General features: G+C 30.8%; 4 protein-coding genes across 11 annotated transcripts; 2 read left to right on the plus strand and 2 right to left on the minus strand.

Moving 5' to 3' along the window:
- Nucleotides 1-27: 27 nt before the first annotated feature.
- LOC118442392 (sodium/potassium-transporting ATPase subunit beta-1-like) lies at nt 28-3,101 on the minus strand. Of its 2 annotated transcripts, XR_014983839.1 has the most exons (9): nt 2,932-3,101; nt 2,453-2,644; nt 2,257-2,376; nt 1,959-2,131; nt 1,722-1,817; nt 1,476-1,641; nt 1,264-1,353; nt 1,106-1,182; nt 28-103 (listed from the first exon to the last, which is right to left on the minus strand). XR_014983839.1 is itself a non-coding variant. In XM_035867972.2 (8 exons), exons 1-8 carry the CDS (start codon nt 3,065-3,067, stop codon nt 1,175-1,177), a joined length of 981 nt encoding a protein of 326 aa, XP_035723865.2. In that variant the 5' UTR covers nt 3,068-3,101; the 3' UTR covers nt 1,008-1,174. The 2 variants fall into 2 exon arrangements, 1 of the variants encoding a protein (XP_035723865.2); XM_035867972.2 differs by lacking the exon at nt 28-103 and having other exon boundaries at nt 1,008-1,182.
- Nucleotides 3,102-3,513: 412 nt separating this feature from the next.
- Nucleotides 3,514-12,195, plus strand: LOC118441053 (Vacuolar H[+] ATPase 68 kDa subunit 2). 2 transcript variants are annotated; one of them, XR_014983838.1, is made up of 13 exons: nt 3,514-3,657; nt 4,391-4,507; nt 4,618-4,730; nt 4,832-5,197; nt 5,351-5,407; nt 5,521-5,615; nt 5,822-6,093; nt 6,178-6,361; nt 6,442-6,559; nt 6,670-6,950; nt 7,024-7,213; nt 7,316-8,651; nt 11,071-12,195. XR_014983838.1 is itself a non-coding variant. In XM_085664855.1 (12 exons), exons 2-12 carry the CDS (start codon nt 4,426-4,428, stop codon nt 7,406-7,408), a joined length of 1,851 nt encoding a protein of 616 aa, XP_085520981.1. In that variant the 5' UTR covers nt 3,989-4,027; nt 4,391-4,425; the 3' UTR covers nt 7,409-8,323. The 2 variants fall into 2 exon arrangements, 1 of the variants encoding a protein (XP_085520981.1); XM_085664855.1 differs by lacking the exons at nt 3,514-3,657; nt 11,071-12,195 and adding an exon at nt 3,989-4,027 and having other exon boundaries at nt 7,316-8,323.
- LOC118443330 (upstream stimulatory factor 1) lies at nt 9,690-11,354 on the minus strand. Of its 4 annotated transcripts, none has more exons than XM_035870263.2 (5): nt 11,224-11,354; nt 10,948-11,018; nt 10,378-10,652; nt 10,142-10,309; nt 9,690-10,031 (listed from the first exon to the last, which is right to left on the minus strand). In XM_035870263.2, the coding sequence occupies exons 1-5, from the start codon at nt 11,334-11,336 to the stop codon at nt 9,813-9,815; spliced, it is 846 nt and encodes a 281-aa protein (XP_035726156.1). In that variant the 5' UTR covers nt 11,337-11,354; the 3' UTR covers nt 9,690-9,812. The 4 variants fall into 4 exon arrangements, with proteins under 4 accessions (XP_035726156.1, XP_035726067.1, XP_035726331.1 ...); XM_035870174.2 differs by having other exon boundaries at nt 10,378-10,655; XM_035870438.2 differs by having other exon boundaries at nt 11,090-11,226.
- Nucleotides 12,196-12,224: 29 nt separating the features above from the next.
- LOC118441376 (ectonucleotide pyrophosphatase/phosphodiesterase family member 5) lies at nt 12,225-14,743 on the plus strand. Of its 3 annotated transcripts, XM_035865720.2 has the most exons (7): nt 12,225-12,366; nt 12,515-12,857; nt 12,966-13,329; nt 13,406-13,615; nt 13,908-14,162; nt 14,267-14,410; nt 14,496-14,743. In XM_035865720.2, exons 1-6 carry the CDS (start codon nt 12,260-12,262, stop codon nt 14,377-14,379), a joined length of 1,392 nt encoding a protein of 463 aa, XP_035721613.1. In that variant the 5' UTR covers nt 12,225-12,259; the 3' UTR covers nt 14,380-14,410; nt 14,496-14,743. The 3 variants fall into 3 exon arrangements, with proteins under 3 accessions (XP_035721613.1, XP_085520982.1, XP_085520983.1); XM_085664856.1 differs by having other exon boundaries at nt 14,267-14,743; XM_085664857.1 differs by having other exon boundaries at nt 14,300-14,743.
- The last annotated feature ends 837 nt before the right edge of the window (nt 14,744-15,580 follow it).

Raw genomic sequence — 15,580 nt, forward strand, 5'->3', positions numbered from 1 at the left:
GAGACGTAATCGCTAAACCGGACCTTCCATTGCGCCCCCACTTCGCTACTGTCACGTTCGAAAATCCGCCGATGGTGCTACAGTCGCTTCCAATGCCTCTTTCCTTATAAAAGATACAAAATAAATAAGAAATTAAATACCAAATGCAATTTTAGATATTTTAACGTCGTCTTAAATTGTTTTTCGCATCATGATGGCATCAAAGCTTTCTTCTCCTTCATACAATACGTACTAAAGTACAAATACGTGCTTCCTTACTCGAATCAATAAAACATGGAAATACTAATTTCGTAGGGATTTTGGTGTTGCGGTTACTACTGTATGCGCGCACATATATATATATATATATATATATATATGTATGTATATGTATGTGCACACATACCACCCACTAATACGTTAATTCTATCGAATGTACGGTATTTCCGTGATTGTATCTTTTTGCGCGTTTTTATGTTTTATTTTAAAGATAACAACTTTCATCAAATTCACATTGACAAGTACTTGAGTATAGTCTCTGGAATGAATCAACCTTGTTATTCGGGTACTTTTTTTTTTACGAGTGGAAAAAGTGAACGAAAGTAACTCGACAACGGCAATGTTAACGGTGTTGTTTTTAGGGCGACACGACGAATGAACTAAAGAAAATGTTTTATCGATAGTTTCATTCGACAAGTATTGAAATATTAATGAGAAAATCGAGCAAGAGCATGGACAAACGACCAACGATGATAGATTAGTATCAGTTTCGAGAGATCGTCGGGAGGCGAGTCAGCCCTAGGACGATCTCCTGTCATCAGCGATAGTTACGTCTTATAGTTACGCATGATCAACGATTTTACGAAATTATAATATTAATTATAATATATTTCGATAGAAAATATTTAATAAGCGTATGAAATTTATATTAATATTACCATTAATATTAATATTATTTGAACCAGTAATTCTTTATTTTTGTCAAATGTCATAAATTATTTATATTAGTTTATATATTTTCAAGTGATTTTATATAGATTTTAAATTAATTTTACTTCAAATGAAATATAAGAAATAAAAAAGAAATTAACTTTTATAATCGCATAATAAACATAAGTCTTATTACATTCATTCTATTTCTTGGTAGGCGTTTACTTTGAGCTGATCCCGTGTATAATGTCTGCAGTTAGATCGATCATTTTTCTGCAATATATAATTGTTATAACATATCAATATTTAGTTTTGAAAAATATAAAAATTGTAAAAATAAATATAATCTTTTACCAATAATTATCTGAAAATCCATATAATAACTGGTATGTTCTATTACATTAGAGGTCCATATTATACATTGTACCGTCAAAAGTCTATTTGCTGGAAAATATTTTATTATATATTAAAAATATCTCTTCATAATATTCCTATATCCGACAACTTAATTGCAATACGTTTTTAATCGTTCTGCATTGAATTTATGATATTAAAAGTAAAGTTACGTGTAAGATTTTTAAATTTTATAGCAACAACAGGAGATACATAGTCCTTTTGCCCACTAAACGGAAAATATTCAATGGGGAAGCCAGGATTAGGAATGTATTCAATTTTTCCAATATGTTCCTTGTCTATATTGTCTGCTCCATTGCAAGATAACCAAATATAGGCCTATTTTACGTAACATAACGCATACGTATGATTAAAGTATTTACATTAGAATTTTATTTAATGGATTTTAAACGACGTACTTTATCCGATTTCTTGATGATCCTTTTCAAAAAATTTGGCATATTATGTGGTAATATAGAGGATCGATTATAATAACGCGGAATCCAACCAAGTCTCTATAATGCGCGACATCAAGTTCTTATAAGTATAAGTATAAAAAAAAGTGCAATAAATAGCATAAAGTAATTGTAATCGTAAAGATCGATTTATAATCGATATTTAATGAAAAAGTAATGAAAGAAAGAAAATGAACTTACTTTATTGAATTTAATTAGAACACAGGGCTGAATTGGTATTGTATATCCATAAGGGGCTTTTCCGCAAGAACCGAGACTTTTTACATCGAAGAAACAGGGCTTTAATTTACTATATGGTCTCAATTGACCCTCACTGCATTTTAATTCTCGTTGCGAGCTATTCATCGTGTAATCTGTGTAACATGGTTTTTCATTAATATTTTTTCATTTATTCTTTTTTCTCCAAAACTATTATCGTACACTGGGCTTGTTATGAAAGAAAAAATTATATTTGCGAGCTCTATATATATTTGCGTACCTTTTAGAAAGTCCGTTAAAGCTTGAACGTATCGTTTCGATCGAGCATTTTTATTAGTTTCGCTTATCCAAATGATCGGCGAAGTAAGCGGTAATGGAATGTTCGGTTTGTAACCGATTCCTGTGCAAAATGTTAAGAAATAAAATATAAAAGAGTAATAAATGAAGAAAAAAAATGAAATTAATAGATGAATAACCTGGATTTTCGATAATCAACGATGTCGGTAATAAACGAAGATCTTCTAAAATACTTTTAACATTGAGCAAACCACTGTACGTAAAGAACGGTTTTTTTAAATCCTTTATATATGAAAGGCTCAAGTGCATTTGCAATGCAAATATTAAACCGAGAATACCAAAAAAGAAAATATAAAAGATGACCACTTCACCTGTTTCGTTTATATATATATATATATATATATGTATATAATCTCATTATTTCTATATCACAAAATATCCATATACGTAACAAGTATTATATATAATTATTAATTTCTGAGAAACTGAGGAGAGAGAGAGAGAGAGAGAGAGAGAGAGAGAGAGAGAGAGAGAGAGAGAGAGAGAAATAAATTTGCTCCGCTCTCTGTATGTGTGTGCGCGCGATAATTGATATAATTTTAGTAAAATAATATTGTACTTAGAAAAGGGAAATCATACAAATAGATTATATTTTTACCCCACTCTTTTACAGTTCTGTCGAAAAGTGTCTTTTTTTCATTATTCCAAATAAATCTTAAAATATTTTTAACCGGGCCCAAATCCGGTTGTGGTCTTCTTTCTTTATAATAAGTTTCATCGTGTAAAATAATCATTCCTATATTTTTCGTGATTATCGTACTTATAATTAACGTGCACATATGGTGTGTGTCTATATATATATATATATATATATATATATATATATATATATATATATATACAACCAATTACTTTTTCTGATTCGTGCATGTGAAGTGAATCGCGATTATTATTATATCGATAAAATATTCAATTATATATTCATGAACCTGTAATATTTGAACGATACTTTCTATTGACAAAAGGACATTTTGTTTTTTTGTTTTTTGATTTTTTTTTTTCGAATAATAAAAAGATACTTTTAATAACAATTTCTGAAATTTTTTTATGTCCAACAGAATAGTGCGAAGAATAGTGCGAGTCGAAAAGAATTTCGAATGGATAGAATATCCAATAAAAAGATCCAAATACGTACAGTTTTAACATAAACCAATAGCAATTGTCGTAGGGTCGTTTATTGTAAAGCGCCCGAAGAATTGATTGGCTTTATGTTCAGTTGAAAATCAGCACATCGGGCAGTCAGCTGACCCGTCTTGTGATAGCAGCCACCAGCCTCTACCAGTCGTATCGGGTGTATTCGCTTTATGAAACGCTGAACGTTGTTGTAAGTTTTCCATCGTTTTTATGTCTATAATATTATATTTTTTTATATTTAATTCTTCTATAAATAAAAACATATTTAATAAAATGTATTTAATCGATATTAAAAAGTTTATATATTTGTGCAAAATGCATATTCGCCTAGTATCGATCGATTTACGTTGTCTTAGATTCAACGATTAATTTTTATACGCTACCGTATGCTTTTAATAACTATATAAGCTTTAAACGTACATATTTATACGTATATGGATTTAATTAAACGCATTTCTCATTATCTTGTCATTATACGATTGTTAAATTTAAATATCAGCTTTTTAAAATTATTTTGCCAGTGCAGGGCTACGCCTCTTTTTCGTACAGCCTGATCTCACGTGAGTTTTCGAAAGATAATCTCTGACAATTAATTCTTCGCCACTTCTCATTGCGTTACAAAATTGTCTTATATAATATAAAATTATTTGTAAAGATAATATTACATGCGAAATGGTTTTTATTTTTATTTTTTATATTAAAACTGAAATGTCAATTAATGATAATTAAGATATATATATTTTATTCGGTTATGCCTTAACTCCTGTCACGTCTCGATTTTTAATAAATATCCATCGATTAAACGAATATAATTTCAAAATTCTTTTCCTATTGAAATATTTAAAATCCTATTTAATATTACTTTTATATTTTTCTTATTTTTCAATGTACTTCTAAGCCTTATTTGATAATTTTTCTTACAGGTAGATATCACTCAAGCGTATAAATAAAATACACAATGACGAGCCACGGGCTGTCAAAAATTGGACACGAGGAGAAAGAATCTAAATTTGGATATGTCTATGCCGTTTCTGGGCCCGGTTAGTTCATCATAATATTTCTTACCTTTTCGTAGAATAGAATGTAGAATAAGAAATTTCAAGAAATATAAAATATGAAAACGAACGAACATATTGTAATTTATTTGTAGTTGTTACTGCGGAGAAAATGTCAGGCTCCGCTATGTATGAATTAGTTAGAGTTGGGTATTACGAGCTGGTAGGAGAAATCATTCGTTTAGAAGGGGACATGGCCACTATTCAGGTATTCCTTATCTCATATATTTAATAAATTAAGGAATTGAAGAATTGTTTTCATCTCCCGTTTATTACTCTCCCTTTGTCTATATTATATTTATATAATAGGTATACGAGGAAACCAGTGGCGTTACCGTAGGGGATCCTGTACTTCGAACAGGAAAACCATTGTCCGTAGAATTGGGCCCTGGAATATTAGGCAGTATTTTTGATGGTATACAGCGCCCGTTGAAGGATATTAATGAGCTTACCAATTCCATTTATATACCAAAGGGTATCAATGTACCTTGTTTATCACGTACCGCATCATGGGAATTTAATCCTTCGAATATAAAGAATGGCAGTCATATAACTGGCGGTGATCTCTACGGTATAGTTTATGAAAATACCTTAGTGAAGCATAGAATGATTTTACCTCCAAAGAGCAAGGGCACTGTCACTTACATCGCGCCAAATGGAAATTATACGGTCGACGTGAGTTTTTTTTTTGTTTTTTATATTCTAGGGACTAAGAGGATGAGCCTCGAAGGGATATTATTTGATTTAAATTGATGCGCGCATCTTTGCAATATCGAGTGGCCAAATTTAACATCGTCAATTAATATAATATCTATCATTGCTTTACAGGATGTTGTACTAGAGACAGAATTTGACGGCGAGAGGCAAAAGTATACTATGCTTCAGGTAAAATCGATGATTATTTGGTTATTAAGGATAATTATTCTAATAAATGATAAATCTAATTTGACTCCTGTAAGGATATTAAACGATACAAATTTCTTTTTGAAATTTCAAAGGTATGGCCAGTACGTCAACCCCGCCCAGTTACGGAAAAATTGCCGGCCAATCATCCGTTGCTTACTGGACAACGCGTATTAGATTCACTTTTTCCGTGAGAGACCATTTTGATAACTGTTCTTTAAATTATCGCCAAAAGATGTAGATGTGTTCCTCTCTTTCTTTTCTTTTCTTTTCTTTTCTTTTCTTTTCTTTTCTTTTCTTTTCTTTTTTTACTGTTCCATGAATTAAATTATTATTTCCCTGATAGAAATTTTATGTTGTAGTTAATTTTATATCAAGTAAATATAATTATTGTAGGTGCGTACAAGGAGGAACAACGGCTATACCTGGTGCTTTTGGATGTGGAAAAACCGTAATTTCTCAAGCTTTGTCCAAATATTCCAACTCCGACGTTATCATATATGTAGGATGCGGCGAGCGTGGCAATGAGATGTCCGAAGTGTTACGTGATTTTCCCGAATTAACCGTCGAAATCGATGGCGTTACCGAATCCATCATGAAACGTACGGCTCTGGTAGCTAACACTTCCAACATGCCTGTAGCTGCTCGAGAGGCTTCTATTTATACCGGTAAAAAAATTTATACTGGATTATAGTAGTCGAATCGAACGAACGAACTCATCGGACATTTCTAAAATATTTCGACATTTGTAGGTATCACTTTGTCCGAATACTTCAGGGATATGGGCTACAATGTTTCGATGATGGCAGATTCTACTTCCCGATGGGCAGAAGCGTTGCGTGAAATATCTGGTCGTTTAGCTGAAATGCCTGCGGATTCTGGTTATCCTGCATATCTCGGAGCTCGATTGGCCAGCTTTTACGAACGTGCAGGAAGGTACGTCATCTGTATACAATGAATATAAATTTCAATCGTTCGACTACATTGATAATGCAAGTCTATTATATTCATTATAGGGTAAAATGCTTAGGAAATCCAGACAGAGAGGGATCCGTTAGTATCGTCGGTGCCGTTTCTCCACCAGGTGGTGATTTCTCAGATCCTGTAACTAGCGCTACGCTTGGTATAGTACAGGTAAAATTCTTTCTTTTTCATTTTCGAAAAAAGTTTTTATAAATCATTAATTTTGTTGCGTAAATATTATATTATATTATCTATATTATGTGCGCTGTTGCGCACTTTAGGTCTTCTGGGGATTGGATAAGAAACTTGCACAACGCAAACATTTTCCATCGATTAATTGGCTCATATCGTACAGTAAATATTTGCGTGCGTTAGATGATTTTTATGACAAGAACTTCCCAGAATTTGTACCATTGAGAACAAAGGTAAAAGAAATTTTACAAGAGGAAGAGGATTTGTCCGAGATCGTGCAGCTGGTTGGTAAAGCTTCCCTCGCAGAAACCGACAAGATTACATTGGAAGTTGCGAAACTTTTGAAAGACGATTTTCTCCAACAAAACAGGTCAGTCATCAGTATCTTATGCATAGCTATGTTATATGATGAGTTTACCCATTAATTATATCTTTTCTCATAGTTACTCCCCGTACGATCGTTTCTGTCCATTTTACAAAACTGTAGGAATGTTAAGAAACATGATTGCATTTTATGATATGGCAAGGCACGCGGTAGAATCTACCGCTCAATCTGACAATAAAATTACATGGAATGTAATTCGCGACAGTATGGGAAATATTCTTTATCAATTAAGCTCGATGAAATTTAAGGTAAATAATTGTATAACTTGTGCATTGTTTCGTGGTCACTTGGTGTGACGATCAGACTCAAGGCTCTCTCGATGTAAAATTAAAACACATTATACATTTTAGGATCCTGTAAAGGATGGAGAAGCTAAGATAAGAGCCGATTTCGATCAGTTACACGAAGACATCCAACAGGCATTTAGAAATTTAGAAGATTAATTTGTTGCGATAGTATCAACTAGCAATGTCACTTGCAACAATGTTGGATCACTTTCATTTTTAGATGGTTTGTGATCAAAGGATATCCCGATTTAATTTAAAAGTAAAAGGAAAGAAAAAAAGAAAAATCAAAACGGAAAGCAAAGAGAAGGCAGTTAAAGCACTAATCGATAATTTTCATTCATGATAATAAATTATACTTTCATGAAGTAGTTAAATATGTGTAATGCATTAAATGTACGCTTTTGTGTATATTAGATGATAATGCACCTTTAAAATGCATATAAATACGCCTAAGACAATAAAGCGCGGGATGTTCTTAGATACCTCTCTGTGTCACTTGGGAATGTCTTTAAAATTCTTATATATTTACTTGCAACATTACTTGCGATAGAATCACTTGTAAATTAGGAAATTATATAAAATTAGATGAGATTTCAGTTATGCAATAAATTCTTATCGCTTCCATCTTCTATACATTTGTTTGTATAATACGGATGTGAAAATATCGCGTGAAATCCTTTTTCTGTTTATAAACAGGCAAAGGATAACGGCAAACAATTATCTAATAGATTTTTAATCTATGGTGAAGATACAGAATGATATCACTGTATTTTTCACTGAATTTAAAAAGCCGCTTTATGCCGTTAAACGGCGTTAATTCAGTGCAAGAAAGACATGTTACCATTAGCTATAATGTATACAATCATTCTCTTCTCTCATTAGTGGAGGAAGATCTTTTTCTTTTTTTTTTTTTCTTTTTATCTTTTTTTTTTTCTTTTTTTTTTTTTTTTCTTTTTCTTTTCAGCATAGATAATCAATCATTGCTGTAGAGCGCAAAATGAAAAATTATATACTATATATTTGTTGTTTCAGTAAAAAAGTTTGACGTTAATTCTATTGTAAAATATGTAAAAAGTAAATAAAAGTCATAAATAAAAGGAATATCTTTACCAAACGGTTGTATTTTAGAAAAGACAAACATTTGATCACTTTTATCAGATTATTTTAATGTGACGCGATGACGATCAATAATAATTACGTAACAATGCAGTATACTATGTACATTAACGATATATTACAATTATTTACTGCTTAATTAAAGTTTAGTTGTGTTATTTACTATGTATGCGCAAATATCACATTGTTGTTTACACAAACGTAAAAGTACAATTAATACGTTTTACATCCCATCCTAGTTTCTTGCATACTCTATACTACATTTTTCGCGCGTTAATATAAGGTAAGTATTAAAAATAAAATATATCCAATGATATTCACATATATTCAATTGGATATTTGCAGATCAAAAAATATTCATAATTGTGATTGCATCTGTATAACGATAGTCAAAAATTTTCTCCTGATAATTAATCCATTATTAAATTTATCTACACAATTGTATAAACATTTCGAAATAATAAACTAAAGAGAAGAATTTAGCGTAAAATTATTGTATGTGATACAATAATGTCTGATGAACATTGGGCCAATTTATTGATTTAAAACATAATAAATTGAAACGCGATGGTGACAATATAAATAAGCAATATATATTTGTAAACATGAAACACAATAGTAACGTGTTTATACCTTGGTGGTCAATTTGGTTGCAGGTTTAAAAATATACAATATCATCAAATGGAACACATAACTCAAACTCTCATTATACAAATCCGCCTTGTTTATGATAAAAGAAATTTTTTTGACCTGTTATATAGATTGAGAAAGAACGTACAATTTTATAATATATATAAAACTTGACTGCAGAAACTAAACGTTTTAATCCCGTCTTTGGATTAGAAGAAATATTTTCATATATTAAAATATTGCATCGTGTTTTCATAGCATCGGCAATGCTATCTCTCTCTCGCACACTCGCACACACGCACACACGCACACACCTATACGCATTCATAAATTTCGGTCATTCTTATTACTTTCAAAATCCTAATTAAATGATAATTAAAATAACAATTATTATAGCGCAACTTACATAGACACTGCTCAAATAACAATATTAACAAAGTATACTTTAAACCACAGCATTTGAAATGCAATTTGCATATTTGAGGTGGTAATAATTATAAAAGACCATTCATGATTATTTATTAGGATATTCTAATTCATCTAATTGTAAGTAAATATTTAATCAAATTCTGATACGATTCCAAAATCATAGAATTTACTACAAGTCGATGTCAGTTTAAAAAACAGCAAACAGTAAAATAAAAGAGAGAGAGAGAGAGAGAGAGAGAGAGAGAGAGAGAGAGAGAGAGAGAGAGAGAGAGAGAGAGAGAGAGAGAGAGAGAGAGAGAGAGAGAGAGAGAAAAGGAAAAACAAAGTAGATATTTCTAATTCTTACATGACGGCTAATATTTACATGTTATACTCTAACTCAAAATTACGAACTCAAATGGACATCAGCACTTGTCCCTGAAGATGAAGACAACTGTGTTCGAAGCTGAAGGTTTTCGCGTTTTAATTGCGAAATCAGCTGTTTTAAGGCAGTTATTTCCTGTCTTAATTTTTCATTATCTCGTAAACATTGACCCAAGCCCTGATTTGCTGCACGTAATTCGCCTATGTACTCACAAGCCTTCGCTAAAATCCCTCCTTTGCTCTAACAACCAAATCAGAAAAGAACATTCATTTTTTGTAATAATCCAAAAAAATGTATTACCGTATAGACTAATGAATAAGCGTCTATCTATCTAATCTATTTTCTATTACCTGCGTTTCATAATTTGCCTTTCCCTCTCCACTATTACCGCCTGCGCTAGTATTGGTCGTGGCATTACATTCAGGTATTATTTTTCCTAATTTTGCAATCCAATTATTAATTTTATCTCTACGCCGACGTTCAACTTCATTGTGCGTTGCTCTTCTTCTGTCGTCTCTCTGAAATATGATTTCCATTTGTCCTCTGTTTAAAAGAGAACAATTAGAACTTCATTCAATATAAATACCTTCTTTAAACCAGTAGTACAATTTCTTGGTGTTTCTATTTGAAGAGTAGTCCTTGGAACTAATGACCTAGACGTTTGAGCAGTAGTGAAAACATCATTAGCATTGCCAATGACATAAAACTGTCCATTCAAAGGAGACGTTAAAACTTGTACAGTATTGCTTCCTGGTTGTCCTACAGGCAGTTCTATTTCATTACTGCTTGACGTACCATTTACTTGAACCACTCTATAAGCAAGTGCTTCCTGATATCGCATTCCATCATCTCCAACTGCTTCTGCTGATATATAATCGTATACTCAATATGTGTGTGTGTATATATATATATGTATATATATATATATACATAGAAAGAGAGAAATCGTATGCGTACTTATTAACGTTATCCATCTAATATATCCCCAATATATTAGAATTTCAAATAATGTTAACGCATATTTCTTAAATATCATAAATTATAATAATTTATGTTGTGTGTGTGTGTGTGTGTGTGTGTGTGTGTGTGTGTGTGTGTGTGTGGGAGAGAAAGAGAGAAAGAAAGGTAAGATATAAAAAAGATAGTACCCTTTTACCTTCACAATCAACAATCTCTGCTTCTTCAATAACTATTCCTGTTCCAGATTCATCCTTTGTTCCAACGGTGCTGAAAACAAAATGCTTTATCTGAAATACGTTCGTATAAAATATCATTGCAGTTACAACTATGCCTATTACTTCCACGACTCCTGTCGTCCTACGGCTGTAAGTGCGCACCGTGCACTATCTGGTGACCTTGACGAAACCTCAGGCGGAACAGGAGGAATATGTGTTTTCATCATTAACCAGCCGATAGTTAATATAAACGCTACCTGACATCCTGTTGTTGAAGGTGCTGATCCAAAATGTCCATATTTTCCACCAAAAATGTTTGAATTTGCCAAAATTCACGTGAGCTGGTCACGGGACGCGGCAACGAGGTCATGTGGTGCACAAGATGGCGATTTGCGACTTGTGCACCATCTATTGCTATTGCAATACCCGAAAACGAAAAATTTATCTACGCAGTACTGTTAAACTTCTTTTTAAAAAATGTCAATGAACATTCGATCTTTATTGTACATTGCATATTTTACGAAAAAATGTCATCAAATAAAATTCGATATATTTTCATGCACAATTATTTCGCGTAAATTATAATAGCATTCGATAATAAGATACATTTCTCAATATTATCTCGATGAATTAACGTTATATATTTCAACGTATAAATATTACATATTTAGATTCATTTTATGATAGATATATGTATATTTAAATATTGCGTACATTTCGATAAACTGACATAATTTCAATACGTTCGATGCCTTAAGTCGATATGGTGTTTTCATGTGAAACAAAATCGAATGAGAATACAACTACATTATCAATAAAAGTATTATAGGAAATGGTAAAGAGAAAAAAGGGAAAAAGAGGGAAAAAAAAGTGACGGGAAAGCTTCCAAATAAAGCGATACATTCGATTGTATTACTCGGTTATTAGAACAGATCGAATTATAGTTGTTAATAATTAATAAAAATCGTATTTATAACCTGTATCTGAAATTCAAAAATTACACGTTTGCCGCCCTTTTTGTTTAATCCCTAGAACGAACATTATACAAGTTATAATGAAATATTTTCGTTGGCGTTCTGATTGATCTGACAGTCGAGTGGGTGGGCGGGTGGTGAGTGCAAATGGGACAATAAAAAAAAAAAAAAAAGAGAATAAAACTTAATATATAATCGAAACGCGTTAAGTAGTACCGTCAGAGCTATGTTTTTAATAAATACAAAGGACAATAAGAGTGACTGAAATTGTTTTATGATGAAAAGTATTATTATCCTCCATTGACATATAGTTGTAACTATGATGCTCACGATTACTTTATTTCTTTTTATTTTATGTAATATTAAACAAGGTCAATTTGTATCCGTACATCCTAAATTATTAGTGGTATCATATGATGCTTTTAGGTATGAAGCTTTGCATATCGCATACACTAACATGCGTACATACGCAGACACACACACACGCACACACACACACGCACACACACACACGCACACACACACACGCAAGGTCACCCCGTTAATAGTACGTTTGAAGATTATTTCTTTCCAGATACGATTACTTTAATAAAAATGTTACACCTTATATGAATAAGTTGAGGAACGAAGGCACGCATGCCGATTATATGATGAATATTTTTGTTACTAAAACTTTTCCAAATCATCATACAATGGCAACTGGATTATATGCAGAAACTCATGGTGTTGTGGACAACGAAGTTTATGACCCTGTCTCTGGCAACATTACCAAATATTCATCACAACTTTATCATTACGACAATAGGATTCTACCGATTTGGACAATTAATGAAAAAAATATAGGAAGACATAGTGGCACAATGATGTGGCCTGGTAGTATATTTGAATATGGTGGCATCACTCCTACTTATAGACAAGTATATTTTTCATATTACATATATAACATTCAAATATCCCTTTATGTGTATAATGTGCTTTGTAAGTTGTATTTTACAAATTATTATTAAATATTATCATTTTTCAAGGCCTTTAACGAAACTGTTAATTGGGAAGAAAGAGTAGATACATTGATATCATGGTTTGTAGACCCCACAATGCCAATAAATTTAGGAATATTGTATATAGAAGAACCAGATTATCATGGTCATTTCATTGGAATAAACAATTATTCTTTTAATAAAATTCTTGAAAAATTAGATCAAATTACAAAATACTTACATATCAAATTAGAGCAATACGGTTTAAATGATGTTAATGTTATCCACTTAAGCGATCATGGGATGGCAACTGTTACATTGGACAGAATAATAGATTTGAATAAGTACATTAATAGTACTGATTATACTTTTGTAGGAACATCACCAGGTTTACATATTTATCCAAATCGAGGTTAGTTTATTACCTTTTGTAAGTTACTTAATTACACAAGTTACGTTTTTCATTTAATCCGATTATATTTATTCAGGAAAAGAAGAGTTAATATATCAAAATCTGAAATTTGCCGCAGAAGAAACAATGAATTTCAAAGTTTACAGAAAACACGAAATTCCAGAAAAATATCATTATGGCAATAACAAACGTGTTGGCCCTATTTTTGTTATAGCAAACGTGGGATATGCGTTTCAGAATCTTAACGACACTATTCAGTTTTATAAGAAAAAGTTTAATATCACTGGTAATTACTTATACATTGATACGTAAAAATCATGCTTCCTTTATACATTATTTCTAATTCCATATAATAGTTACAAGTCCAAGTGATAATAATAATAATAATAATAATAATAATAATAATAATAATAATAATAATAATAATAATAATAATAATAATAATAATAATAATAATAATAATATTAATAATAATAATAATAATATTAATATTATAATAATAATATTATTATTATTATTATAAGAGGTATATATTTTTAAGTAACATGTATTTTTAAGTAACATGTCTTTTTTTACAGTCGATAGCACATCAGAATTTGGATTACATGGTTATGACAATGGAGCAATAGAAATGCATCCAATATTTTTTGCAAAAGGACCTGCATTTGTTCCTGGTTGCAAGTTGGAACCATTCAAAAATACTGATCTGTTTCCTTTATTTTGTAAAATACTCGACATAAAGTGTCCAAAAACAAATGGTTCTTTGACAAATATAAGCAGATGCCTTAAATTACAATCTGATAATATTTCGATACTAACTTATCAAATTATATGTAAGTACATACTTGCTGTTTTATAATAGGTATATGCGCGACGACGAAATTCTTTATTATTTACAAATAATTAATTCATTTATGATTAATTATGTATATTTTAGTTGTAGGTATTACACTTGTTATAACACTTATAGGAATTGCTGGAGCTATACTGATGTTTGTAATACGGAAGAGAAGAGTAGAAAGATCTAACTATAGATACAGAGCTATATAGAATATGATCGGCTTCTGGTTCGGTTATATAAGTATGCGAAAATTGGATGATTAAATATATTTCCATAGTACAGTTAAATGTGGATATCTTTTGATAAACGCATTTCTGTTTCACAGGAGATTTTATTATAGCGTTGACGGATAAATTTGTAAAAAATGTGATTTAATTAAACTTGTTTCTTTAATTTTTTCTCAAATAAACAATACATACCCCCACAGGGAGAGAGGGAAAGAGATTTTACCAACACGTTTTAACTAAAATTAAGTTTAATTGTTTGACATTCTTAGAAAATTAAATATGCAATCAAGATTTTGGAATAAAACAAGTAACTTAAGAAAAAATATATCGTGGGTACACGAATACGGTAATGAATTATAATATTTTATTAAATATTTGTACATTTATTAGTTAATAAATGAAAGGATAAATGTATAAAAAGTGCGGAAAGATACATTTACTAAACATTTATAATCGCTTATTAATAATCGTTATTGATAATCGTTATTAATAACGAAACAACGTAATAAAATAATTTAATGAATGTTTCAATCTTCCGTTGATCAATATTGAAGCGTTTTTTTTTAATAACACGGTTCAATATGAAGAAAGGAAAAGTTGAAAACATATCTGTATTTGGTATTACTTGTTTCTAAAGCGCTATTATAGAATATTTTTAATTCAAAGAATGTAACACCAGGATGCGTTACAATCAATTTGCGAACGATCATATAACACCGCTACCATTTAATGCATTTATAAAAAAAGGTTGCCCTTCGAAGGGTATCATAATTTAACAGCAGCTCTGAATTATTTATCATCTGATGAACAAAATGCAAGTCGAAAAACAAGAGTAAACAAATCTTTAGATTATTTTAAATGACAAAGGAATTCCTTAAAAAGCACAAGATGTAGGAATTATGTGCGTTAGAAGGAGAAATACAAAGAATAAATGCAAAGATTTTATTACGAAATATTAATGAAATATTGATAAAATATAAAACAATTTTAACTTAATATTAAATTCATTTCAATTAACGATCACAGAGTTGTTGGCTACATGTAATATCGATAAAAAGGAACGATAGATTGACTTTGACGAATATCGAAACAGTTTTCTTTTGTCTTCCGAAGGGTAAACATCTCTTTCCATATAGTTAAACTTAAATAAATCATTATTTCGATAATTTTCGAATTACTTAAA

This window comes from Vespa mandarinia, chromosome 2, assembly GCF_050613455.1.
Source record: "Vespa mandarinia isolate Hongniang chromosome 2, ASM5061345v1, whole genome shotgun sequence".
NCBI classification, from domain to species: Eukaryota; Metazoa; Arthropoda; class Insecta; order Hymenoptera; family Vespidae; genus Vespa; species Vespa mandarinia.